The following is a 27,719-nucleotide window of genomic DNA, read 5'->3' as shown; positions in this document are numbered from 1 at the left end:
GTGTTTGAAGGGCACGGACCATGCTCCCATAAAGAGAAAGATTTAACATTTCATCTTATCCAAATTTATTTTAAAGCCTGAGACTCTCCCATACCTTTCAAAAACGTCTAACACCAGCGGCACTGACTTGTCAGGATCCACAATTTACAACAAGATGTCGTCAGCAAATAAAGCTATATGATGTTCTATACCATCCACCACAATCCCCCTCAGCTGCAGATGATTCCAAATCAGTATCGCCAGTGGCTCAATCGAAAGCGCAAACAGCAAAGGGGAGAGCAGGCACCCCTGACGAGTTCCCCGTGCAATAGGGAAGAAAGCCATATAGTTCTGATTAATCTTAAGACAAGCCCTAGGCTCCCGATTTAACGCCTGAACCCACTCGCCAAACGGTCCCCCCCAGCCCTGGTTTCCCCATCACCGCCCATAAAAACTCCCAGAACACCCGATCAAATGCTTTCTCGGCATCTACCGCCATCAAGACTGCCTTTTCAGGACCCTGCTTCACTTTCCACATCAAATGTAACGTGCCGAATGTTATCACAAACCTGTCTCCTTTGAATAAATCCCGATTGATCATGATGGATCAGACCAGGAAGGAGCCTCCCTAAACGCAGGGCCAGAATCTTAGCTACGAGTTTGGCATCCACATTCAAAAGGCCGATACAATCCACAGTGTAACGGGTCTCTGCCCAGTTTCAACAAAAGCGTGATACCAGCCTCTCCTCACCCACCACTCTGCACTCCATTCATCACCCGAACCAACGGGTCTCTGCCCGGTTTCAACAAAAGCGTGATACCAGCCTCTCCTCACCCACCACTCTGCACCCCATTCATCACCCGAACCAACAGAGGCCCCACTTGCTCACCAAACGTTTTGTAAAATTTGCTAGTATAGCCATTCAAACCCGGGGACTTCCCCGTCTTAGCCATCTGAATAACCACCAGAACCTCCCCTAACGTGACCAGCGCATGCAAAAGGAGCTGGTCTTCAAGTGAAAGACTAGGTAAACCCACTCCATCCAAATATTGGTTCACTGTATCCCCCGTTGGCCACCCCTTCAGCACTATACAACTGGCGATAGTATTTCAAAAAAGTAGTGCCAATAGCCCCATCAGTAACCTGTAAGGTATCCTTCTCATCCCAGATTGAAGTGATGGTCCGCTTGGCTTGTTTGATTTTGATATAACGCGCCAGCTGAACTCTGGGATGCTTGAGATGCTTCTTGTTTATTTCTCACATTGGTTCTAGTTGCTGCTGCCTGGGTGGGGTGGGAGGGGGGGTTGGGGGGGATTGGGAATTGTGCTGGTATGGAGAAAATGTTTTGTTTGTTGTATGCTGTCTTTTTATTCTCTTGTTCAATAAACATATTTACACATAACGCGCCAGCTGAGCACTAGGTTTGTTGCTGTGCTCATAGAGATAAGATTGAAATTGTTCTCTCATTTAAGTGTATGCTTCCATTTGAAGTTGATATAACTCCCCCCGTAACAATTTTAATTGTGTCATAATCCCAGGATCCAGAGTACGCTTATGAGCCAGTTCTAAAGCAAGCAACCGCTCTCGTAAGGTCAGCATGGTCCGTGCCCTCTGTCGTTTAAGACGAGCCCCCCATTTAATAAAAATCTCTCAGGACCGATTTCAATGCATCCCATAAGATCCCATCAGACACATCCCTGGTATCATAAAATTTCAGGTAAGTAGCTATACTTTGAATAATCTCAGCCTTCACCTCAGGCTGCATTAGTAAGGACTCATTCATTCTCCAATAGCGGGTCCCTCCACTCAAAATTGCTCCCACCCAATCCACTGAAACCTGTGCATGATCAGAGATTTGTATTCTCTCTATGTCAGCCTCCTTAATCTCCCCCCAGTGATTTCTATGTATCCAAACCCCATCAATCCGTGTAGTGCTAATAATGTGGACTAGAAATATAAGTTTGTGTATGGTATTATTGTTTCCTGGAATTGATTTGTAATTGCTTATTGTTTTTATTTGTTGTAATAAATGAATAATCTTATAAATAAATTAAAAAAAAGAGGTCAGTTCTTACGCCGACTTCAGAAAATCACTGAAGACCCATCTCTTTAACAAATTCTAATTCCCAATTCTTGCCCAATCCCCCTCAGCTATCCTCATCCCAATCCCCAATTCTCTTGATTTTAGATTAACTCATCCTTCTTCCCATTTGTAAAGGTATTCCACCCAAACTGTTTTCCCCTGCACCCCAATCTCTGACTAGATACTTCCTTTTGATTCAAACCATTTTGGTCCTCTTCCATTTGCATTTTGTATCCCAGAAAGTACTTTTTCTGTTCCCCTTACATCTCACACACTCATTGTATGTATCTCTTACTTCTTGTTGTAAACATCTGTTACTCTCATTGTATGTAATTTGTTGTAAACCGCTTTGAACTTATGGTATAGTGGTACATAAAAAATAAAATTATTATTATTATTATTATAAGTGTTGTGCATGGGAGAAATATGTATAATTCCGCTGTGTCTCATGTAAAAGTCTTCAACAATCCACTAGCCCCAAAACCTGCATAAAGACCTTAAATGCTTTTGGTATGTGCCCTAGTGGTGCACCTGCCTCCCTTAGAGTGATCCAGTCTCCCATCCGGGATCACATTAAAATCCCCTCCCCAGCAAGACAACTCCTTGAGTGAACAACAACAGCTCATCCTTTAACACTCTGTAAAACTCTGCCTGCGCAGAGTTGGACCCATATATATTCACTATGGTCACCCGTTGTCCCTGAATGGTCCCCTTCAATGCCAAGCACCTCCCACGAGTGTCTCGATATACCTGTTCAATAACCAACCCCAGACCTTTTTTCACCAAAATCACAATCCTACCCTTTTTAGTAGTGGTGTCCCTGTCCTGATGTGCCCAAACATGTTCAAAGGCGGGATCACGCAACAAGGCCTCATCGCAAGGTCGTAAATGTGTCTCCTGCAATAAACATATATCCCAACGCAGTCTCTTCAATTCATGGACAACAATACTTCTCTTCCCTGGACTATTCAACCCGTTTACATTCCATGACCCAAGCCAAAGCTTTTGTAGCTCCAGCCCAGACCCCAAGTGTCTCCCCAAAGAATCCCCCTTAAACTCAGTGTTCCATCCCCCCCCCCTCCGAACATACTGATCCCAATCCACCTGGAACAGCCAGTGAGAAAAGTTGAAGTCTCTCCCAAAAGGTAAATGTCTCCCCATACTCCCCCTCCACTCCATATACACCCACCAAGCACTCATACCGCACCCAAACAAGCACACTACAAATTCACACATCCCTCTGCCCTCCTCCAATCACTCCACACTAACATGCCCAACCATAGTCCCCAGCCATTGCAAGATATAAACACACCACCCACAAGCTGAAAAAGGAAAGTCCACCATTACAAAAGTCCAAAAATCCTGCAGGAAACATCACCATCCACTCCTTCGACCACTGGGAAAACCTTAGTCCCATCACAACAGGCAGCACTCAGGATTCTCGTGAGGCCCCTTTCCTTGTAGACCGCGTAACAGTCTGCCAGGATCCCGAAGGACGGTCGTCTTTTGTTAGGGTTTCCCCCTAAGGAACCGCCGGCAGATTTCCATAGCCCAGGTCTTTCAATGCTATCCATGCATCTCCCACTGTGTCCACTCTGCGAGATTTACCGTTCACCGTCATCCAAATACCAAAGGGGAACAGCCACCGATACCGATGGCCCTCTCCCCGCAGAGTCTGGGTCACCTCCCGGAAAGCCTGACGTTTCTGCAAAGTGGCTAGTGCCAGATCTTGAAAAACTCCCACCCCAATCTCATTCCATTGGAACTGGGGGTGCTTCCGAGTCGCTTGTAAGATTTTTTCCTTAAGCAGGTAGTCCCCAAAACAAGCAATAATATCCTTCGGTGTACCCGGTCTTCCAGCTCCCAAACTACGATGGGCCCTCAGCAAAACTATGGATACCGAGTCTACCTGGTCCGTAGCCCCAGCAGCTGGCTACAATAATACTGAATCACTTGCTTGCAGTCAGTCTCAGGAATCCCCTTAAACCTCAAATTGCTCCTGCGGGATCTGTTCCCTAGGTCCTCAACCTGAGCCTGCAAAGTCCGCCATATCCTTGACCTGTTGCGCCACTGCTGTTTTAGTCTCCGTCATCTCTGCCGCCACTTGCGAGACACGTTGTTCCGAGGCCTCAACCCGGCCCCCTAGGTCTCCAACTTCTGCCCGCAGCTCAACAATCGTGGTTTTAACATCATCGCGAACCCCCTTCATCTCTGTTTTTAAATCTTGAAACCAGACTTCCAGCGTTTGTTTTAAGGCTGCCGCATCATCCGCGGGCAGAGCCAAAGCAGGAACTTTTGGCGTCTGGTCCGGTGTCTCCGCCATCTTAGATTTCACAATTGGAGACGCCGGCAATTTTACAATTCATTTCCCGATTACTGGCTCACTGAAACGAAACTTCTCCAGCCTCCGAAGACTCGACATACACTCCAACCGACCACACACTGCCAAGTACGATCGGTTCCACTCGCGGGAAGCTTTTCTTTGCACTTTTTCAACAAGTCCCCATCGGAGCTCAAGTTTTACCCTGCCATTCGGGCGAGTGACATTACTTCCTCCGATTATTATGTTATTTCACCTCTTCCTTCTACTACTACTATTAATTATTTCTGTAGCACTACCAGACATAGGCAGTGCCATACAAAGTCACAAAGAAGACAATCCCTGCTCGAAAGAGCTTATATTCTAAACAGACAAGACAGAAAAAAGATGTCATGTATACAGTTAAGAGAAACAGTTAATCTGCTGGCTAGGTTGGTGGGCAATGGGGAATAGGATTATGGATTGAAGGCTATATCAAAAAGGTGGGATTTCAGTCTGCTTCTAAACAAGGCAAGAGAAGGGGCTTGGAGGACGAATTTAAGTAATTTATTTCAGGCATAGGGGCAGCTAGATGAAAAGAACAAAGTCTGGAATTGGCATTGAAAGAGAAAGGTACACCTAAGAGCAGCTTATCTGAGGAACAGAATACTCTGGTAGGTGTATAAGGAGAGAGAAAAGAGGAGAGATATTGAGGGGCAGCAGAATTAACACACTTGTAGATCATCAATATGAGCTTCAACTATAAGCAAAGGCAGATAGGGAGACAGTAAAGTGAGTTAATTGATCAAAAAATTGCCCAGTATGTTTATCAGACAAACTCTTCTTTCCATCTGATTGAAAACTCACATTAATTAATATGATTCAGTCACTGAGACCAGGATACAGTTCACCCAGCACAGCAGATATTGCAGGGAAATGCTGGATAAAGTGTATGACAGTGAAAAGGAACAATGTGTAAACAGGGCAAGAGGGTAAATTGTTAACCTAAGTCTTGATGGGTGGAGTAATGTCCACAATGATCCTGTTGTATGTGCTTAAATAACAGAATAAGCAAATGTCTTTCTTGCAGAAAAAACACAGTTACTTACCGTTAACAGGTGTTATCCGAAGACAGCAGGCAGATATTCTCACATATAGGTGACGTCATCCATGGAGCCCAGTACGGATAGCATGAAAAGTGAACTGTTACTTTAAGTTTTTAGAAACTTTGCAACTGCCCGAACCACGCATGCGCAAGTGCCTTCACGTCCGACACCTGCTCGTGGTACCTCAGTTCCGTAAACAAGCTCAGAAGCCAACCAGGGGAGGTGGGTAGGATGGGATATCTGTCTGCTGTCTCCGGATAACACCTGTTATGGTAAGTAACTGTGCTTTATCCTAGGACAAGCAGGCAGCATATTCACACATATGAGACTCCCTAGCTTACTGGAAAGAGATGGAGGGAGAGTTGGCCATTAAGAACAAAATTAATTCTCCAATACTGCTTGGCCCAAAACAACCATCTAGTCTGGAATAAAACTCTAGACCAGGGATGTCCGACCTTTTGGCTTCTCTGGGCCGCATTGGCCGAAAAAAAAATTTCTGGGGCCGCACAAACACTAACAGATGAGCAAAAAAAAGGCTGAGCAGGTCCCAAATTTGCAAACACTAATATAGAAGATGTATGTATCTAATAATAAACCTTCATTAAAGGGACACTGTGGAGAGGAACCCAAAAAAGCAGTAATGCTTACCCTGAGTGATCCTCCACGTGCACCGCTGACAGTGGAAGCAGCCACAGGCTTCCGCATCCCCACTCTGATGAGCAGGGATGCATGCTCCTGGTTTTCCCATTCACTTCTATTACAGCTACGGTGAGCCTCTTCAGAGGTGAGCCTCATCAGAGCGGGATGCTGAATCAGCTGTCAGCTGCGCACATGGAGGATCGTTTAATCAGGGTAAATATTACTGCTTTTTTTGGGCCTCCCACTTTGAGCTTAGGCTTCCTCAAAATGAATATCTCCAAGCCTCACCAACTGACGGCCACCTTCTCCCCCTCCAACTTCCCAAGTTCTGCAGCTGGCAGCAATATTGCAGAGTTGCTGCCTTCCCTCTTCCCTGCCCCCCCCCCCTTGGCTTTCATGCATGCACGAAAGCAGGGGCAGCTTGAGGATATTGCCATTGGCTGCAAAGCTTGGAGATTTTGAGTTGCCAGATTGGAGGAAGATGTCTTCAGTTGGCAGGGCTTGGGAATCCTCACTAGCTCAAGTACTTATAAATAGCAGTCAGGCAGGGAGAAACTTTGATGCCCATCCACTAATTATGGGCTCCAGTCCCTCCCCCAAATCAGCTGTATATGACTATGCCACTGAATACAAAAATAATTGTAATGCACATATCCCAAAGCTAACATATTCCAGTTAATAAATTCAAAATAAAACAATTTTTTCTACCTTGTTGTCTGGATGTTTTCTTTCCATCATCTTGGTCCCAGTTTCTCTTTCTGCTTTTTGTCTGTCTTCAACTACTGTATATACTCGAATATAAGTTGATCCGAATATAAGCCGAGACCCCCATTTTTCCCCCAAAAAAGGAGGAAAAATGGTTCACCCAAATATAAGGCGGGCGGCTTAATATTCAAGTGTCCTGCCTTGCCAGGTTCTGCACTCAGCCCCCCTCCCTGTCAAGTTCTTCACCCAGCCCCCTTCCCTACCAGGCTGTGAACCAAGCTCCCCTCTCTGCCAGGCTCTGAACACTGTCCCTCCTCCATCTTCCTGCAGCGTTCGCTGAAAGCCGCGGGCAGTGGATTCCATGCACCTCCTGCGGCTTATCTGGAAGCGTTCCCTCTACCGTCACGACGTCAAAGGGAACACTTCCGGGTCAGCCGCAAGAGGCACATAGGATCCGCTGCCCGTGGCTTTCAGTGAACGCTGCAGGAAGATGGAGGAGGGAGCTTTCAAGATGGTAAACACCAGGGGGCGGCACAGGAAAACACCACATCACCTTCGAGCGTGAGCGGGCAGCACAAAACACTTCACGGGGCCGCAGGTTAGACACCCCTGCTCTAGACAGTAGTGAGATGTGAATGTGTGAATTGAGAACCAAGTTGCAGCTTTGCAAATTTCATCAAAAGAAGTGGAGCATAAGAAATCTATAGATGCTGCTACAGCTTCTGTGCTGTAATACATCCTTCGAGCTGCAGCCCAACCTGAGCACAGCAGAAGGAAATACAGGCCACTAACCATGTGGAAATAGTTCCCTTGCTTACAGGCAGGCTAAATCTGTTAGGATCAAAAGAGATAAACAGTTGAGATGAAGTCCTATGTGGCTTAGTCATAAGAACATAAGATTTGCCACTGCTAGGTCAGACCATTGGTCCATCGGGCCCAGCAGTCCGCTCACGCAGCAGCCCTTAGATCAAAAACCAGTGCCCTATTTGAGTCTAGCCTTACCCGGATAATATGTTCTGTTCCAGTAGGAACTTATCCAACCTTGTCCTGAATCCCTGAATGGTGCTTTCCCCTATAACAGCCTCCAGAAAAGCATTCCAGATTTCTACCACTCTCTGGGTGAAGAAGAACTTCTTTACTTTTGTACGGCATTTTTCCCTTCTAACTTTAGCGAGTGCCCTCTCATTCTCTTCACTTTGGAGAGGGTGAACAATCTCTCTTTCTCTTCTAAGTCAATTCCCTTCAATATCTTGAATGTTTCAATCATGTCCCCTCTCAGTCTTCAAAGGAGAAGAGGCCCAGTTTCTCTAGCCTCTCGTTGTACGGCAACTCCCCCAGTCCCTTAACCATTTTTGTTGCTCTTCTTGGGACCCTTTTGCGTAGTACTACGTCCTTTTTCATCTAGGCGACCAGTGTTGGATGCAGTATTCCAGGTGGGGGCATACCATGGTCTGATATAACGGCATGATAAACTTTCAGATCTGTTCATGATCCCCTTCTTAATCATTCCTAGCATTATGTTTGCCCTTTTCACCACTGCCGCACATGGTTTCATTAACTTGTCTACAAGTACTCCCAAGTCTCTTTCCTGGGGGCTCTCTCCGAATATAGCACCTGACATCCTGTATTCGTGCATATGATTTTTGTTACCGACATGCATCACCTAGCACTTATCCACATTGAACCTCATTTGCCATTTCGCAGCCCATTCCTCAAGCATATTTATGTCTATTTGTAGGTCTTCACAATCCTTCCATGTCCTCTATTTGTAGGTCTTCACAATCCTTCTATGTCCTCACTATTCTGAATAACTTTGTATCATCCGCAAATTTAATCACCTCACTCGTCGTGCCAATTTCTAGGTCATTTATAAATATGTCGAAGAGCACAGCCCCGAGCACCAAACCCTGCGGCGCTCCACTCGTGGCGCTTTTCCATTCCAAATATTGTCCATTCACCCTCCACTCTCTGTTTCCTATCTGCCAACCAGTATTTAATCCACATGAGTATATCACCCTCGATTCCATGGTTCCCAATTTTTCGAAGTAAATGTTCATGCGGAACCTTGTTGAAAGCCTTCTGAAAATCTAGATATACGATGTCTATATATACGAAAATCTAGATATACGATGTCGACTCGGTCACCCTTATCTATCTGCCCATTTACTCCCTCAAAGAAGTGCAGTAAGTTTGTCAAACAAGATCTTCCTTTGCTGAAGCCTTGCTGGCTGGTCCTCATCAGTTTGTGTCCGTCAAGGTGATCGATGATGCGATCCTTTATCAGCGCCTCTACCATCTTTCCCGGTACTGAAGTCAGACTCATTGGTCTGTAGTTTCCCGGATCTCCCTTCAAACCTTTCTTGAAGATTGGCATAACATTTACCACTTTCCAATCTTCCGGAATCTTTCCCGATTTGATAAGACAGATTGACTATTAGTTGAAACAGTTCAGCTATGGCCCCTTTCAGTTCCTTGATTACCCTCGGGTGGATGCTGTCCGGTCCTGGGGATTTATAATTTTTAAGCCTATCAATTTGCCTGCATACCTCTTCTAGACTGACCAACTATCCTGTTAGTTTCCCATCTTCGTTTCCTGTGTATAGCCTGTCAGCTTCTGGTATATTGGATATATCCTCTTAGGTAAATACAGACGCAAAAATTGTGTTCAGTTTGTCAGTAATGGCTTTGAACTCCTTTAGTATTCCCTTTATTCCATGGTCATCTAACGGCCCCACCGCTTCCTTCGCGGGTCATTTCCCCTTAATATATCGAAAGTTTTTTGCCTCTTTGGCTATTTTTTCTTTGTAGTTCTTTTGGTCCCATATACTGCCTTATGGCACTTGCTTTCATGTTTGTACTTTTTACAGTTTTCATCCATTTTTTGTCCTTTTCCATTCCTTAAACAAAGTCTTCTTGTCTCTGATCGCTTCCTTCACTGCTACAGTGAGCTTCACCGGTTCCTTGTTCTTCCTCTTCTTGGAACCTTTGTTGATATGTGGTATATATATAAATTTTGCACCTCTGTGACTGTGTCCTTAAAAAGGGACCATGCTTGTTCTAGCATATTTACAATGCTTATCCTCTTCCTAATCTTCTTCCTCGCCCTTCAGCCTCCAGAGGGATTGTACAAGAATCATCTTTACTACTTGGTTAAATTGCCAGGGAGTCAATCAAAATTAGATGCATAGTTAAGTTAGCCAGAGAAGAACAAAAACACCGTAGAGAGGATGATGTTCAAGATGCAGGCTTTATTGAAAGTACAATTCAAATAATCCACAAAAATGTATCTGGGACCCAAATCATTGCGGACTATGGACCTAACACGGTCCATGTTTCGACAAAACTATCTTCTTCAGGTGTCCCTAAAGGTCCTGATACAAAAAAGCAATGTTACTTACCGTAACAGTTGTTATCCAGGGACAGCAGGCAGCTATTCTCACTAGTGGGTGATGTCATCCGACAGAGCCCCGATACGGACATCTTGCAAGCATGTCTTGCTTGAAGAAACTCAGAAGTTTCGAGATGCCCGCACCGCGCATGCGCCAGTGCCTTCCCTCCCGATGCTCCGGGCGTGTCTCCTCAGTTCAGGCAGCTAGCAGAGAAGCCAACCCAGGGGAGGTGGGTGGGACGTGAGAATAGCTGCCTGCTGTCCCTGGATAACAACTGTTACGGTAAGTAACATTGTTTTATCCCAGGACAAGCAGGCAGGTATTCTCACTAGTGGGTGACCTCCAAGCTAACCTCAATGGGATGGAGGGAGAGTTGGCAACTTAGGAGAACAAATTTTGTAACACAGTTTGGCCAAACTACCCATCCCGTCTGGAGAAAGTATCCAGACAATAATGAGAGGTGAACGTATGAACCGAGGACCAAGTGGCAGCCCTACAAATCTCCTCAATCGGTGTCGATCTGAGGAAGGCTACAGAGGCTGCCATTGCTCTGACCTTATGGGCTGTGACCTTACAGGGAAGGGGTAATCCAGCCTGGGCATAGCAGAAAGAGATACAAGCCACCATCCAGTTGGAGATGGTGCGCTTCGATACAGGTCGTCCCAACTTGTTTGGATCAAAGGAGATGAAAAGTTGAGGAGCAGTTCTGTGTGGCTTGGTGCGATCCAAGTAGAAAGCCAAAGCACGTTTACAGTCCAGAGTGTGAAGAGCTGATTCTCCAGGATGAGAATGAGGCTTTGGAAAGAACACTGGAAGCACAATGGATTGGTTGAGGTGAAATTCAGAGACCATTTTAGGCAGGAATTTCGGGTGAGTGCGGAGGACCACCTTGTCATGATGGAATACTGTGAAAGGTGGGTCCGCCACCAAGGCCTGAAGCTCACTGACCCTGCGAGCAGATGTGAGGGCCACCAGAAAAACCACTTTCCAAGTGAGAAACTTTAGTGGAGCCTTGCTCAGAGGTTCAAAAGGAGGTTTCATAAGCTGAGAAAGGACAACATTTAGATCCCAAACCACTGGAGGCGGTTTGAGAGGAGGATTGACATGAAAAAGTCCTTTCATAAATCTGGAAACCACAGGATGAGAAGAGAGAGGTTTCCCTTGTAGAGGCTGATGGAAAGCCGCAATAGCACTCAGGTGGACTCGTATAGATGTCGACTTGAGATCAGACTGAGACAGGTGTAGAAGATAGTCCAATACTGAGGAAAGAGAGGCTCGCTGAGGCTCCTTAGAATTGGAAATACACCATGAAGAAAATCTAGTCCATTTTTGGGAGTAGCATTGACGAGTAGCAGGCTTCCTGGAAGCCTCCAAGACCTCCCTCACCGCCTGTGAAAACTGGTGAGGAATTACGTTGAGAGGAACCAAGCTGTCAGGTGGAGAGACTGCAGGTTGGGATGAAGCAGTGAACCTTGATGTTGAGTAAGCAGTGAAGGAAACACTGGAAGAAGGACCGGCTCCCTGCTGCTAAGTTGAAGTAGAAGGGAGAACCAAGGTTGTCTGGGCCACCGAGGAGCAATCAGAATCATGGTGGCATGATCCGATCTCAACTTGACCAGAGTCATTTGAATGAGAGGAAATGGGGGGAACGCATACAGGAAGCGATTCCCCCAATCCAGTAGAAAGGCATCTGCCTCGAGACGATGAGGAGTGTAGATCCTGGAGCAAAAAAGAGGCAGTTTGAAGTTGTGGGGAGCCGCAAAGAGATCTATCTGAGGCGTTCCCCACTGAGCAAAGATCTGATGAAGGGGCATGGAATGGAGGGTCCATTCGTGAGGCTGTAGAAGCCGACTCAGCTTGTCCGCCAAGACATTGTCCTTCCCCTGAATGTAGACAGCTTTGAGGAAGGAGTTGTGGCGAACCGCCCAATCCCAGACTCTGAGAGCTTCCTGGCAGAGGGAGGCCGAGCCCGTGCTCCCTTGCTTGTTGACATAATACATGGCGACCTGGTTGTTGGTGCGAATGAGGACCACCATGTCGTGCAGTAGATGTTGAAAAGCTTGAAGAGCATTGAAGATGGCTCTGAGCTCCAGAAGATTGATTTGATGAAGTCGGTCCGCACAGGTCCAGAATCCCTGAGTGCGAAGCCCATCCAGATGCGCTCCCCAGGCATAGGTCGAGGAATCGGTTGTGAGAACCTTCTGGTGGGGAGGAGAATGAAACAGCAAACCTCTGGATAGATTCGAAGAGGTCATCCACCAGAGCAGAGACTGCCGAAGAGCAGGAGTGACTGTGATGTGTCGAGACAACGGATCCGACACCTGCGTCCACTGAGATGCCAGGGTCCACCGAGGGATTCTGAGGTGGAGTCTGGCAAACGGCGTCACATGAACCGTAGGGGCCATGTGGCCCAGGAGGACCATCATGTGTCTCGCCGAGATGGTCTGGCGAGAAGACACAGACTGGCAGAGATGAAGAAGAGCATCCATGCGCTGAGAAGGAAGGAATGCTCTGAGACGAATGGTATCCAGGACAGCCCCGATGAAGGGCAGGGACTGGGTCGGCTGTAGATGAGACTTGGGAAAGTTGATCTCGAATCCCAAACTCTGCAGGAACAGAATCGTGGACAGGGTCGCCGAGAGGACCCCCGAGGCCGAGGGAGCCTTGATCAGCCAGTCGTCGAGGTAGGGGAATACCTGAAGACCCTGGTTCCTGAGTGCTGCGGCCACCACCACCAGACACTTCGTGAAGACTCTGGGAGACGAAGACAGGCCGAATGGAAGCACTCAGTACTGCAGATGGAGATGTCCCACCCGAAATCTGAGGAACTTGCGAGAGGCCGGATGAATGGGGATATGAGTGTAGGCCTCCTTGAGATCCAGAGAGCATAACCAGTCATTCTGCTCGAGGAGGGGGTAGAAAGAAGCAAGCGTCAGCAGCGAAACCTCTCTTTAACAAGGAATTTGTTGAGGACCCTGAGGTCCAAAATGGGTCGCAGATCGCCCGTCTTCTTCGGAACAAGGAAGTACCGAGAGTAAAACCCCTAGTTCAGTTGGTTCAGAGGAACCGGCTCCACGGCGCGAAGCCGGAGCAAAGCCTGAGCTTCCTGAAGAAGAAGGGCGGTCTGATTCAAATTGGAAGGATACTCTCTTGGAGGGTGGTCCGGAGGGACCCGATGGAAATGAAGAGAGTATCCCTCCCTGATGATAGTAAAGCCCCAGAGGTCGGTTGTTACGGTCTCCCAGCGATGATAAAAATGATGGAGACGCCCTCCTATGGGAAAAACAGGGGGAGGCAGAATGAAGTTGGTTATGCCCTCGACGAGACAGTCAAAAAGGCTGAGTGGTCTTAGGGACAGCAGGCGACTGAGACTTAGGCTAACCCTTCTGGGGAGGCTGACGCTTCGCTGCTTGCCTCGCAGGAGGAGTTTGCCTCGGCTGATAATGCCTCTGATAAATCAACGGTGGACGAGAAGGTCGAGACTGCTGAGGCTTAGGCTTCGGCCGAAGGATAGATTGGAAGGACTTTTCGTGGTCAGACAATTTCTTCGTGACAGTCTCGATGGATTCGTCAAAAAGATCCGCCCCAGCACACGGGACGTTCGCCAGGCAGTCCTGAAGATTCGGGTCCATATCAATGGTCCGCAACCAGGCCAACCGGCGCATCGCCACCTGAGCAAGCTGCCGCTCGGGCTGAGAGCTCGAACGCTTCATAGGCAGATTGCATCAACTGAAGCCGGAGTTGGGACAACGAAGCAACCACTTCCTCAAACTCAAACCTAGCCTGGGACTCGATGTATGGAGTGAACTTTCGAAGCACAGGCAGAAAAAATTCCAAGTAGGTTGCAAAGTGGAAGTTATAATTCAGGACTCTAGACGCCATCATCGAATTCTGATAGATGCGTCGCCCAAACTTATCCATGGTTCTGCCCTTGCGACCCGGAGGCACGGAAGCATAGACTTGGCCAGGATGAGACCGCTTGAGCGAAGATTCGACCAGGAGGGACTGGTGAGAAAGCTGAGGACCCTCGAAGCCTTTATGATGTACCGTGCGGTACCGCGAATCCAATTTGCCAGGGACCGCAGGGATAGAGTAAGGAGACTCGAAGCAGCGCATGAAGGTCTGGTCGAGGAGCTTGTGCAGGGGAAGTCGCAAGGACTCCGCCGGAGGCCGAGGCAAGTGCATGGTATCGAGATACTCCTTGGAATATCGAGATTCCGCATCTAGAGTAATGTCCAAGTCATCCGCCATCTGCCTGAGAAACGATGAAAAGGACAGTTGGTCCGCCGTCGCCGGTCCGCGAGACGGACTAGAAGAAGATGAAGCTTCAGGCTCCAAAGAGGCCTGCGAGCAACAGGACGAGTAGAAAACCTCGTGGTCCTCGAACTCCGGGCCCGGAGGAGACCCCGTCGAAGCAGCATACCCCAACCGAGGCAACTTTTTCTGAGGCGAGACAGTTGAGTGTCGAGAGGAATGCTTCGAAGAATGCCTGGACCGATGCCCCTCTCGATGCCTGGAAGGGGATCGAGTCCTTCTGTGAGAGACTGGGTCAGACGCTTCCAAGGAGCAGATCGGACTCAATGCCGTCGATCGCAAAGGTGGAAGAGTCGGTGCTTCTCTGGGCGTCGCCCAGGCTTGATAGGGAGTTCGGAAGAACTCGTCCTGCTTCCTGCTATGCCCCGGACTGGATGGCCCCGAAGGTGGATGCCACACTGAATCACTGGGCGGAGTAATCGGTTCCAAGGGAGGCAGGTCACTAAACGAGGGTTTCCTCGAGGGAATGGGCTCCAAGGGAGGCATATCACTAAGAGAAGCCCTCCTCGAGGGAATCGGTTCCAAAGGAGGCAAAGCACTATCGGAGGACCTCCTCAAGGCCCCGGACACCGCTCGCCGCTCCTCCTCGCCGAGCAACGAGGTCGTGCGGCGAGGAGGAGGAGGGGGGGGCGGTCCGCCCCTCGAAGCCAAAGCAGGGAGGTCACCCTGGATGGTGGTAATCAGTCGAGGCCCCATGGTTTGCATGAGTTCAACGAACTGAGCCTCCAGAATGGACCGCAGCGAAGCCGATATGGAGGGATCCGCACCAAAAGGGGGCCCTTCCGCACGGTCTCCGCGCTCCTTCGGTGCAGTGTGCTTTTGCTTGCCAGCTTTCGGCACCTTGAGCACCACCGGTGGAACTGTAGGGGTCGATACCTGCTCCGAGGAGATGGAGGAAGGCACCGGCGCCAAAGCCTGGGCCGAAACCGGGGTGAATGATGCCGGCTTCAGGAGGCCCGGAGCAGCTGGGGAGGCAGCGGGCTTCGCTGAAGGAGTCGAAGCCCCCGTCGATGTCGATGTCGAAGCCGCAGGATCTGACGAAGCTTCCATCTTGAACATGGACTCCCAGAGCAGACAGCGGCGCTTAAACGCTCTCGCCGTCAGAGTGGAGCAAGGCCGGCACGATTTCGGAAAGTGATCCGGTCCGACACTGTAAGCAGCGTCGATGAGGGTCCGTGAGCGAAATCGCGCGCTGGCACTTGCTACACTTTTTGAAACCGGTAATCGGCCGGGACATAGGCCGGAAAAGCTCTGCTGCAAGGTCGAAGGCGCGGGGCCTCAGCCACGCGGCCGACCCGGAGTCGGAAGGAAAAATTTATTTATTTATTTATTTTTAAAAAGAAATCAAAGAAAGAAATAAACGCACAGGAGAGCCCAAAAGAACTCAACCCGCGGCAAAAAGAAGGCAAAAAAAGATATTCAATGGGCGCAAATTGAAGATAGACCTCTCAGCTCCGCGGAAGAAAAAGAACTGAGGAGACACACCCGGAGCATCGGGCGGGAAGGCACTGGCGCATGCGCGGTGCGGGCATCTCGAAACTTCTGAGTTTCTTCAAGCAAGACATGCTTGCAAGATGTCCGTATCGGGGCTCTGTCGGATGACATCACCCACTAGTGAGAATACCTGCCTGCTTGTCCTGGGATAACTCCATTTTTGTAGAGCATCAATGGTCAACCTTCTTTTTAAGTTAGCCAGAGGACAGATACTTAACAGCAATCCCAGTAGGATTTAAACTCAGATCATGTGCATGTAACCTGCCAAATGCACCAGGTCACATAATGCTGCTGCTGAAATCTCATGAAAATAAGTTTCAATGATTTTCAGTTCCAATGGAACATACAGTAGAGTAAGCAAGGGTCCATATTAGTATAAGCACTTCTTTTATGTAATATTTTTATATGAATATATTACATGCAAATTGCTTTACTTCCTACAAGTCCAAAACACCTTATGAAAACAAAACAAAAAAGCCAATATTCAGCCAGCACTAAGTAAAAAAGCTAGACAACTTTATACTGTTAATCTTTTTTCTAAGATATTCAAATAGATACCATGTCAGCTGAATTATACAATCAAGAGTTTTGGAGAAAGATAAACATAAATTTAGCACAGCTCCCATGGCAAATTTATCTGGGCAGCATAGAATACTAAACTGCCCAAAGTAAAACTGCACCTTGGGAATGTCTTCAGCAATGCCATTTTTTGTGTGAATAAAATTTAGCCACTGAGCACTTGGTGGGGTAGGAAATTTAAACATCAAGGACTATCAAACTTATTCCTCCATTTTGCCAGACAAACCCATATAATAATGACTTCAAGCTACCTTTAGACACAGCTCAACAAAAAATGTCTAACTGTAACAATTCAGTAATGCAGTTAAGTAGTAGTAATGCAGTATGTAGAAGTAATAAATGTATACTTACTTTTTGAATGAATTTTTCAACACTCTGCACCACATGTTTATAGAACTATAAAGAAAAATAAAACAAAATGAAAATGCCTATAGTATTTATCAACACTGTACTATTCCTCTGCTTCAGTAAATGAACTCTAAACTTTCTTATACCCAGTATATTATATGGTAAAGAGTATGTAGGTATGGGGTATTTTTAATGCATGTCTGAAATATTGTTTGTTTTGAAAGAGCAACATTAGATCAAAAGTAAAAATATTTGTAAACCTTAAATACCACACAGAAATAGCACTACAGAAATGATAGATAGCAGTGGAATGGCAGCAAAGGAAAAGAAGATTTCAGGTGAGAAAACACAAGCAGAATGTGTAATGGAATAATTTTCAAACCATGTGTATCTATAAGACAGACAGACAGTCGATAAAACATCCACAATGTGGTTGCATTTGTGCTTCTGTTTGCAGCAGTGTCATTTTTTGCAGGCATAATTACACATGGTTTCTGACTTATCACTACTGCACACGTTTGAAGTTGCTAGCTCACAGTTTCATTGTTGTAGTCGTGACATTTACCATGGCCGCTCCACTTTCAGTTTGCACCAAAGAGGATCAGCATTCAGTGATCCATTTTTTGTGGTCTGAAGGTGTATCAAGGGCCAAAACTTCAAGGGAAGACTTTAAGCACAATACGGGATCAGTGTTTTGCCAAAATGGAGTGCATATGAATGGATTGAAAAATTCAAAAATGGTTGCACAAGGATTACTCATGAAGAAAAACTGGATGCTCATCCACAGCCACAAATGACAACATTGAGCGCTTATGTGGAGTGGTCCTGTCAGGCAGGCGGACGACCGACTATTGATGAAATTGCAAATAGTCTGCAAATTAGTCATGGTTCTACCTATGAAATCATTCATAATAGACTTGGCTTTCATACAGCTTGTGCAAAATGTGTCCCAAAACAACTCACAATGAAGCATAAACAAACTCACTTAGACATCTGCCAACAAAGAGGGTGAAGCCTTCTTTTTTTTTGGAAAGAATCATTACTGGCAACTAAAGCAATGTTACTTACCGTAACAGTTGTTATCCAGGGACAGCAGGCAGCTATTCTCACTAGTGGGTGACATCATCCGACGGAGCCCCGATGCGGACGTCTCACAAGCATACTTGCTTGTAGAAACTTTAGAAGTTTCGAGCCGCCCACACCACGCATGCGCGAGTGCCTTCCCGCCTGATGCACCGAGCGTGTCTCCTCAGTTCAGATAGCTAGCAGAGAAGCCAACCCAGGGGAAGTGGGTGGGACGTGAGAATAGCTGCCTGCTGTCCCTGGATAACAACTGTTACAGTAAGTAACACTGCTTTATCCCAGGACAAGCAGGCAGGTATTCTCACTAGTGGGTGACCTCCAAGTTAACCACAATGGGATGGAGGGAGTGTTGGCAACTTAGGAGAATAAATTTTGTAATATTGTTTGGCCAAACTATCCATCTCGTCTGGAGAAAGTATCCAGACAATAATGAGAAGTGAAGGTATGAACCGAGGACCAAGTAGCAGCCTTACAAATCTCCTCAATCGGTGTCTATCTGAGGAAGGCTACAGAGGCTGCCATTACTCTGACCTTATGGGCTGTGACTTTACTGTGAAGGGGCAATCCAGCCTGGGCATAGCAGAAAGAGATACAAGCCGCCATCCAGTTGGAGATGGTATGCTTAGAGATAGGGCGTCCCAACTTGTTCGGATCGAAGGAGATGAAAAGTTGAGGAGCAACCTGTATGGCTTGGTGCGTTCCAGGTAGAAAGCCAAAGCACACTTATAGTCCAGAGAGTGAAGAGCTGATTCTCCAGGATGAGAATGAGGCTTTGGAAAAAACACAGGAAGGACAATGGATTAATTCAGATGAAATTCCGAGACCACCTTGGGGAGGAATTTGGGATGAGTGCGAAGGACCACCTTGTCATGATGAAACACTGTAAAAGGTGGATCCGCAACCAACGCGACGAGCAGAAGTGAGGCCAATAAGAAACACCACTTTCCAAGTGAGATACTTCAGAGGAGTCTTGTTAAGAGGTTCAAATGGATGCTTCATAAGCTGAGAAAGAACAACATTGAGGTCCCAAACCACTGGAGGCAGTTTGAGGGGAGGATTGACATGGAAAAGTCCTTTCATGAATCTGGAAACCACCGGATGAGCGGAAATAGGTTTCCCTTGAAGAGGCTGATGGAAAGCAGCAATAGCACTCAAATGGACTCAGATCGATGTAGACTTGAGGCCAGAATGAGATAGGTGCAAATGATAGTCCAAAACAGAGGATAAGGAGGCATGTTGAGGCTCCTTGCGATGAGAAAAACACCAAGTAAGAACATAAGAACATAAGAAGTTGCCTCCGCTGAGGCAGACCAGAGGTCCATCCTGCCCAGCGGTCCGCTCCCGCGGCGGCCCATCAAGCCTAATTGCCTGAAGTGTCCCTGACTAATTTTGTAACTGCCTCTAATCCTATCCCTATTTCCTACCTCTACTCCTATCTGTACCCCTCAATCCCTTTGTCCTCCAGGTACCTGTCCAGACCTTCTTTGAATCCCTGTAGCGTGCTTCTGCTTATCACATCATCCGGTAGCACGTTCCATGTGTCCACCACCCTCTGGGTGAAAAAGAACTTCCTGGTGTTTGTTCTAAACCTTTCCCCTTTCAATTTCTCTGAGTGTGCCCTTGTACTTGTGGTTCCCCATAATTTGAAAAATCTGTCCTTGTCTACTCTTTCTATGCCCTTCATGATCTTGAAGGTTTCTATCATGTCTCTTCTGAGTCTCCGCTTTTCCAGGGAGAAAAGCCCCAGCTTCTTCAGTCTGTCAGTATATGAGAGGTCTTCCATACCCTTTATTAGCTTAGTTGCTCTTCTCTGGACTCTCTCAAGTACCGCCATGTCCTTCTTGAGATACAGCGACCAGTACTGGACACAGTACTCCAGGTGCAGGCGCACCATTGCACGATACAGTGGCAGGATGACTTCCTTCGTCCTGGTCGTGATACCCTTCTTAATGATACCCAACATTCTATTTGCCTTCCTTGAGGCTGTGGCGCACTGCGCCGACGCCTTCAATGATGTGTCTACCATCACTCCCAGGTCTCTTTCAAGGATATTCAACCCTAGCGGTGATCCCCCCATTTTGTAAGTGAACATCGGGTTCTTTTTCCCTACATGCATGGCCTTGCATTTCCCTATGTTGAAGCTCATTTGCCACTTTTTGGCCCACTCTTCCAGCGCTGTCAGATCTTTTGGGAGATTTTTGCAGTCCTCCTTGTTTTCAACCCTGCTGTATAGTTTGGTGTCATCCGCAAATTTAATAACCCTCACATTTGGTTCCTGCCTCCAGATCGTTAATAAATATATTGAACAGGAGTGGTCCCAGCACCGACCCCTGCGGAACTCCGCTCGTGACCCATTGCCAGTCTGAGTAATGGCCCTTTATTCCAACCCTCTGTTTCCTGTCCGCCAGCCAGTTTTTGATCCATCGGTGGACCTCCCCTTGCACCCCGTGGTTCCATAGCTTCCTTAGCAGTCTTTCATGTGGTACCTTGTCAAAGGCTTTTTGGAAGTCAAGGTAAATGATGTCTATTGATACCCCTTTATCCACCTGGCTGTTTACCCCCTCAAAGAAGTATAATAAGTTAGTGAGGCATGACCTGCCCTTGCAGAAGCCATGCTGGCTCGGCTTTAGCTGCCCAATGTTTTCGATGTGTTCCAAGACGCTGTCTTTAATCAGCGCTTCCATCATCTTTCCCGGGACCGAGGTCAAGCTCACCGGCCTGTAGTTTCCTGGGTCTCCCCTTGAGCCTTTCTTAAAAATGGGCGTGACATTTGCTATTTTCCAGTCTTCCGGAATCTCTCCAGTTTTTAAGGATAGGTTGCATATTTGTCTAAGTGGCTCAGCTATTTCGTTCCTTAGTTCCTTGAGTACCCTTGGGTGAATGCCGTCCGGACCTGGCGATTTGTCGCTCTTTAGCCTGTCTATCTGCCTGAGGACATCCACTTTGCTCACCTCTAGTTGGACCAGATTTTCATCCTGATCTCCTTTTACGATCTCCTCGGGTTCCGGAATGTTGGTTGTGTCCTCCCTCGTGAAAACTGAAGTGAAGAACTCATTTAGCCTGTCAGTTATCGCCTTTTCTTCTTTTACCACTCCCTTTCTGTCTCCATCATCCAAGGGTCCCACTTCCTCCCTTGCTGGTTGCTTCCCCTTGACGTACCTGAAGAATGATTTGAAGTTTGTTGTCTCTCTTCATATTCTATTTTTGCTTTCCTAACCACTCGGTGACACTCCTTTTGGTGTTTTTTGTGCTCCTTTTGGTTAACCTCTGATTTGTCCTTTTTCCAATATTTGAATGATGCCTTCTTGTCACTTATCGCCTTTTTCACTGCATTTGTTATCCATACTGGGTTTTTTGTTCTATTTTTTTTTTTTTTTGCACCCTTTCCTAAACTTGGGGATGCACAGGTTTTGTGCTTTGTGCACCGTGCCCTTGAGTAAGGTCCAGGCTTTTTCCAAGGACTCCATCTTCCTTGCGGTGTCGTTGAGTTTCTTTCCCACCATTTTCCTCATGGCATCATAATTCCCTTTTTTGAAGTTCAGTGCTGTCGTTCTTTTCACCTTTGATGTTCCAATTTCTAGCCTGTACTGGATCGTGTTGTGATCGCTGTTTCCTAGTGGGGCTAGTACCGCAACCTCTTTAGCAGGTCCCCCATGTCCGGTGAAGATTAGGTCAAGAGTGGCATCTCCCCGTGTTGGTTCCGTGACCAGTTGTTCCATGAAACAGTCCCTCGTGACCTCCAGGAATTTGGTCTCCCTCATGCAGTTTGAGTGCCCTATACTCCAGTCTATTTCCGGGTAGTTGAAGTCCCCCATCACCACCACACTTCCGCTTTTGCATACCTGCCCCAGTTCAGCCTCCAGATCCTGGTCGATTTCTTCCGTTTGTCCGGGTGGGCGATAGTACAGACCCAATTTTATGTCTGCTCCAGTTCCTCCGGATAGCTTAACCCATAGTGATTCCAAGTCATCCGCCCTTGCTGTTGTTTCCATCCTGGTTGAAGGTATGGAATCCTTTATATATAGCGCTATTCCTCCACCTTTTTTGCGTGGCCTATCTCTCCTGTAGAGTTTGAACCCTGGTAAAGCCACATCCCATTTATTGTCATCGGTCCACCACATTTCTGTGACTCCGATTATGTCCAGGCCCTTTTTGTTGGCTAGGACTTCCAACTCTCCCATTTTAGCCTTTAGGCTCCTAGCATTTGTGTATAGGCAATGTAAGTCCCGGTTGTTCTCCTTTCTTGCTGGTTTTCCTCATGGTTTGGCGCTCCTGGCGACCACCTCGTGAGTTGCCAGTCCCCAAGCCTCGTCTCGGTCATCCTCCTCCTGTGGTGTGTCTGTTTCGCCTCAGCCTGCTTCCCCATTTTTGGTTGTCCTTCTGGGTTCCGTTGTTCTCTGTTAGTCCTGTTTGCCAATTTCATTTGTGCCCTAGACCCCTGCAATTTGTCCTTAGGTCCTTCTTCAAAAAATTCCTACTCAGTCCTAAGCCCTCCTTTACAGTGTCCTTGTTCAATGTCCTTGGCCCTGGGCATCTGCATTGCGTCCTTTGGTCCTTGTCCAAAAATTTCCCACTCAGTCCCGATCCCTTTTTTACAATGTCCTTGCTCAATGTCCTTGGCCCTGAACCCCTGTATTGCATCCTTAGGTCCTTTTTCCAAAAATTCCCACTCAGTCCCGACCCCTCCTTTACAATGTCCTTTCTCAGTCCCGAGCTCTCTTTTACAATGTCCTTTCTCAGTATCCTCATTGGATACTTTTGTCCGATGTGTCAGATCGACTGTCGGCTTTCCCCTCTTCCTTAGTTTAAAGCCAAATCTATGACGCTCTGGACGTTGCGTGCCAGCATCCTCGTCCCAGTCGTGCTCAGGTGCAGTCCGTCTCTCCTGTAGAGCTTATTCTTTCCCAAGAAAGTTGTCCAGTTCCGAACAAAAAGGAAACCTAGTCCATTTTTGGGAATAGCATTGCCTAGTAGCAGGCTTCCGTGAAGCTTCCAAAACATCCCTCACAGCTTGAGAAAACTGGAGAGGAGCTACGTTGAGAGGAACCAAGCTGTCAGGTGTAGAGACTGCAGGTTGGGATGAAGCAGAGATCCCTGATGCTGCGTAAGCAGAGATGGAAACACTGGTAGAAGGAAGGGCTCCCTGCTTCTGAGTTGAAGTAGAAGGGAGAACCAGGGTTGTCTGGGCCACCGCGGAGCAATCAGAATCATGGTGGCCTGTTCGGACTTGAGTTTGACTAGAGTCTTTTGAATGAGGGGAAACAGAGGAAACGCATACAGAAAGAGATTCCTCCAATCCAGAAGAAAAGCATCCGCCTCGAGGTGATGAGAAGTGTAGATCCTGGAGCAGAACTGAGGCAGCTTGAAGTTGTGGGGAGCTGCAAAGAGGTCTATCTGAGGCATTCCCCACAGAGAGATGTGATGAAGGGGCATGGAATGGAGAGTCCATTCGTGAGGCTGTAGAAGACAGCATTGTCCGCCCCCTGAATGTAGACAGCTTTGAGGAAGGTGTTGTGGCGAATTGCCCAATCCCAAACTTTCAGAGCTTCCTGACAGAAGGAGGCCGATCCCGTGCCTCTTTACATGGCGACTGGTTGTCCATGCGAATGAGAACCACCATGTTGTGAAGGAGATGCTGAAAAGCATTGAGAGCATTGAAAATCGCTCTGAGTTCCAGGAGATTGATGTGACACAAGCGGTCTGCACTGGTCCAAAAGCCTTGAGTGCGCAGACCCATCCAGATGAGACCCCCAAGCATAGTCGGTCATGAAAACCTTCTGATGGGTAGGCGTGTGAAACAGCAAACCTCTGGAGAGATTGGAAGAGAGCATCCACCAGCGAAGAGACTGTGTCAGAACAGGAGTGACCTGGATGTGGTAAGTCAGAGGTCCACTGAGGAATTCTGAGATGAAGTCTGGCAAAAGGAGTTTAGTGCACGGTAGAGGCCATGTGGCCCAGAAGAACCATCATGTGTCTCGCCGAGATGAATGGGCGAGAGGTCACTGAATGACAAAGGCGAAGAAGAGCATCCAGATGTTGTGGAGGCAGGAACGCTCTGAGTTGGATGGTATCCAGAACAGCTCCTATGAATGGAAGAGTCTGGGAAGGTTGCAGATGGGATTTTGGAAAGTTGATCTCGAACCCCAGACTCTGCAGGAACCAGATCATCCATCTGGTCGCCTGGACAAATCCCTGAGACGTGGAATCCTTGATGAGCCAGTCGTCGAGGTAGGGAAACAGCTGCAGACCGTGGTTCCTGAGTGCTGCGGCCACTACAACCAGGCACTTGGTGAAGACTCTGGGAGACGAAGCCAGGCCGAAAGGAAAAACTCAGTATTGAAGAGGAAGATGTCCCATCCGAAATCCGAGGTATTGCCGGGAGGCCGGACCGATTGGAATATGAGTGTAGGTCTCCTTGAGATCCAGAGAGCATAACCAGTCGTTCTGCTCGAGGAGGGGATAGAGAGAAGCCAGGGTTAATATGCAAAATTTCTCTGACCAGGAACTTGTTGAGCACCCTGAGGTCCTGCAGATCGCCCGTCTTCTTCGGAACAAGGAAGTACCGGGAGTAAAACCCCTTATTCTGTTGGTCCAGAGAGACCGGCTCGACAGCCCGTAGCCGGAGCAAAGCCTGAGCTTCCTGAAGAAGAAGGGCAGTCTGGGTTAAGTTGGAAGGATACTCTCTTGGAGGATGTTCAGAGGAACCTGATGGAACTGAAGAGAGTATCCCTCCCTTACGATGGAAAGGACCCAGAGGTCGGTGGTAATAGTCGTCCATCGACGATAAAAATGATGGAAACGACCTCCGATGGGAAAAACAGGGGAGGGCAGAACGATGGTAGTTATGCTCTCTACGAGACAGTTACAAAGGCTGAGGAGCCTTGGGGACAGCAGAAGTTTGAGGTTTTTGCTGGGGCTTCTGCGGGTGCTGTCTCTTAACAGGCTGACGGATGGGAGGTGCTTGTTTCGGTGGGTAACGCCACTGGTAGATCAAAGGCGGGCGTTTGACTTCTTGGTCGCCGCTTCAATGGACTCATCAAAGAGGTCGGCACCAGCACATGGGACATTAGCAAGCCTGTCCTGAAGGTTCGGGTCCATATCGATGGTCCGAAGCCACGCCAGGCGTCGCATGGCCACCAAACAAGTAGCAGCCCTGGCAGAGAGTTCAAAAGCGTCGTAAGACGACTGCATCATCTGCAGCCGCAGTTGGGACAAGGAAGCCAGAACCTCCTGGTACTCGAACCGAGCTTGAGAGTCCAAATAAGGTAGAAACTTCTGCAGGACTGAGAGGAAAAACTCGAAGTAGGTGGCAAAATGAAAACTATAATTGAGGACTCGAGAGGCCATCATCGAGTTCTGGTAGATGCACCTGCCAAACATGGTCTTGCCCTCCCGGCCAGGAGGAACGGTGGCATAGACCTGGGAGGGATGGGACGAAGCGGGCAAGGAGGGATCCGCATCCGCAATGGGACCTTCTGCAAGTGCTTCATGCTCCCTGGCGCCCTGGTGCTTGGACTTAGAAGTCTTGGGCACCTTTAGCACCACGAGGGGAATGGGCTGCTGTGCTACCTGACCTGAAGAGACGGAGGAAGGCACCGCAGCAGGCGTCGGAGTCGAAGCCGGCACAAAAGAAGCAGGCTGAGAAGACTCGAGGCTGCAGAGGTGGAAGACGGAAGAGCCGAGGCGGAAGTCGAAGGTGTGGCGCTCGATGATGACAACTCCGTCGAAGCCTCCATGCTGAACATCGACTCCCACAAGATGCAGCGACGCTTGAATGCACGTGCTGTAAGCGTGGAGCAAGGCCGGCACGATTTCGGAAAGTGTTGAGGCCCGAGACACTGAAGACAGCGTCAATGAGGGTCTGTCAGCGAAATCGCACGCTGGCACTTGACACACTTCTTAAAACCGGTGATAAGCTGGGACATAGGCCGAAAAAGCTCCGCCGCTAGATCGAAGCCGCGGGGCCGCGGCCATGTGGCCTGCCCAATCGAACGGATGGAAGAAATTTATTTATTTATTTTTTTATTTTTTTTTTTGAAAAACAAGAAAACACGATGAAAACTAACGATAATGAGTAAACCACGGACCTAGAAGGCACAAGTGAAGATACTTCGCGCAGAGAGTCGAAAACGGACTTCTTGGCTCCGCGGAAAAGTAAGAACTGAGGAGACAGGTACTCGAGCATGCGCGGTGTGGGCGGCTCAAAACTTCTAAAGTTTCTACAAGCAAGTATGATTGTGAGACGTCCGCATCGGGTCTCCGTCGGATGACGTCACCCACTAGTGAGAATACCTGCCTGCTTGTCCTGGGTAAACATGTATAGCAATGTTACTTACCGTAACAGTTGTTATCCAGGGACAGCAGGCAGCTATTCTCACTAGTGGGGTGATGTCATCCGACAGAGCCCAGATTCGGACGTCTCACAAGCATATTTGCTTGAAGAAACTTCAGAAGTTTCGAGATGCCCGCACCGCGCATGCGCGAGTGCCTTCCCGCCCGATGCACCGGGCGTGTCTCCTCAGTTCAGATAGCTAGCAGAGAAGCCAATCCAGGGGAGATGGGTGGGATGTGAGAATAGCTGCCTGCTGTCCCTGGATAACAACTGTTACGGTAAGTAACATTGCTTTATCCCAGGACAAGCAGGCAGGTATTCTCACTAGTGGGTGACCTCCAAGCTAACCTCAATGGGATGGTGGGAGAGTTGGCAACTTAGGAGAATAAATTTTGTAATTCTGTTTGGCCAAACTGTCCATCCCATCTGGAGAAAGTATCTAGACAATAGTGAGAGGTGAAGGTATGAACCGAGGACCAAGTGGCAGCCTTACAAATCTCCTCAATCGGTGTCGATCTGAGGAAGGCTACAGAGGCCGCCATTGCTCTGACCTTATGGGCTGTGATTTCACAGGGAAGGGGTAATCCAGCCTGGGCATAGCAGAAAGAGATGCAAGCCGCCATCCAGTTGGAGATGGTACGCTTCGAGACAGGGCGTCCCAACTTGTTCGGATCAAAGGAGACGAAAAGTTGAGGAGCAGTTCTGTGTGGTTTGGTGCGATCCAGGTAGAAAGCCAAAGCACGTTTACAGTCCAGAGTGTGAAGAGCTGATGGCAGAATGAGGCTTTGGAAAAAACACAGGAAGAACTATGGATTGGTTGAGATAAAATTCAGAGACCACTTTAGGCAGGAATTTCGGATGAGTACGAAGGACCACCTTGTCATGATGGAATACTGTGAAAGGTAGATCCGCCACTAAGGCTTGAAGCTCACTGACTCTGCGGGCAGAAGTGAGGGCAACAAGAAAAACCACTTTCCAAGTGAGAAACTTCAGCGGAGCCTTGTTGAGAGGCTCAAAAGGAGGTTTCATAAGTTGAGAAAGGACAACATTGAGATCCCAAACCACTGGAGGTGGTTTGAGAGGAGGATTAACATGGAAAAGTCCTTTCATAAATCTGGAAACCACAGGATGAGCAGAGAAAGGTTTCCCTTGCAGAGGCTGATGGAAAGCCGCAATTGCACTCAGATGGACTCTGATTGATGTAGACTTGATGCCAGAATGAGACAGGTGTAGAAGATAGTCCAATACAGAAGATAGGGAGGCTCGGAGAGGCTCCGTACGATGAGAAATACACCAGGTAGAAAATCTAGTCCATTTTTGGGAGTAGCATTGTCTAGTAGCAGGCTTCCTGGAAGCCTCCAATACATC

At 47.9% G+C, this 27,719-nt stretch overlaps 1 protein-coding gene across 10 annotated transcripts in view; it reads right to left on the bottom strand.

Moving 5' to 3' along the window:
• The window catches only part of SCAF8 (SR-related CTD associated factor 8), a 784,204-nt gene that overhangs the window by 710,339 nt on the left and 46,146 nt on the right, over positions 1-27,719 (bottom strand). For all 10 annotated transcript variants that reach the window (XR_004538795.1, XR_004538796.1, XM_033937892.1 and 7 more), the window contains exon 3: positions 16,940-16,984. Coding sequence is in view for 8 of the 10 variants with exons in the window: in XM_033937892.1 (XP_033793783.1) it covers positions 16,940-16,984 (45 nt within the window). In the remaining 2 variants the exon portion in view is untranslated. The remainder of the gene's footprint in view (positions 1-16,939; positions 16,985-27,719) is intronic.

The sequence above is a fragment of the Geotrypetes seraphini genome, chromosome 3 (assembly GCF_902459505.1).
Source record: "Geotrypetes seraphini chromosome 3, aGeoSer1.1, whole genome shotgun sequence".
Lineage (NCBI taxonomy): Eukaryota > Metazoa > Chordata > Amphibia > Gymnophiona > Dermophiidae > Geotrypetes > Geotrypetes seraphini.
Note: the sequence above shows the minus strand (reverse complement) of the source record. Positions and strands in the feature narration are given on the sequence as shown.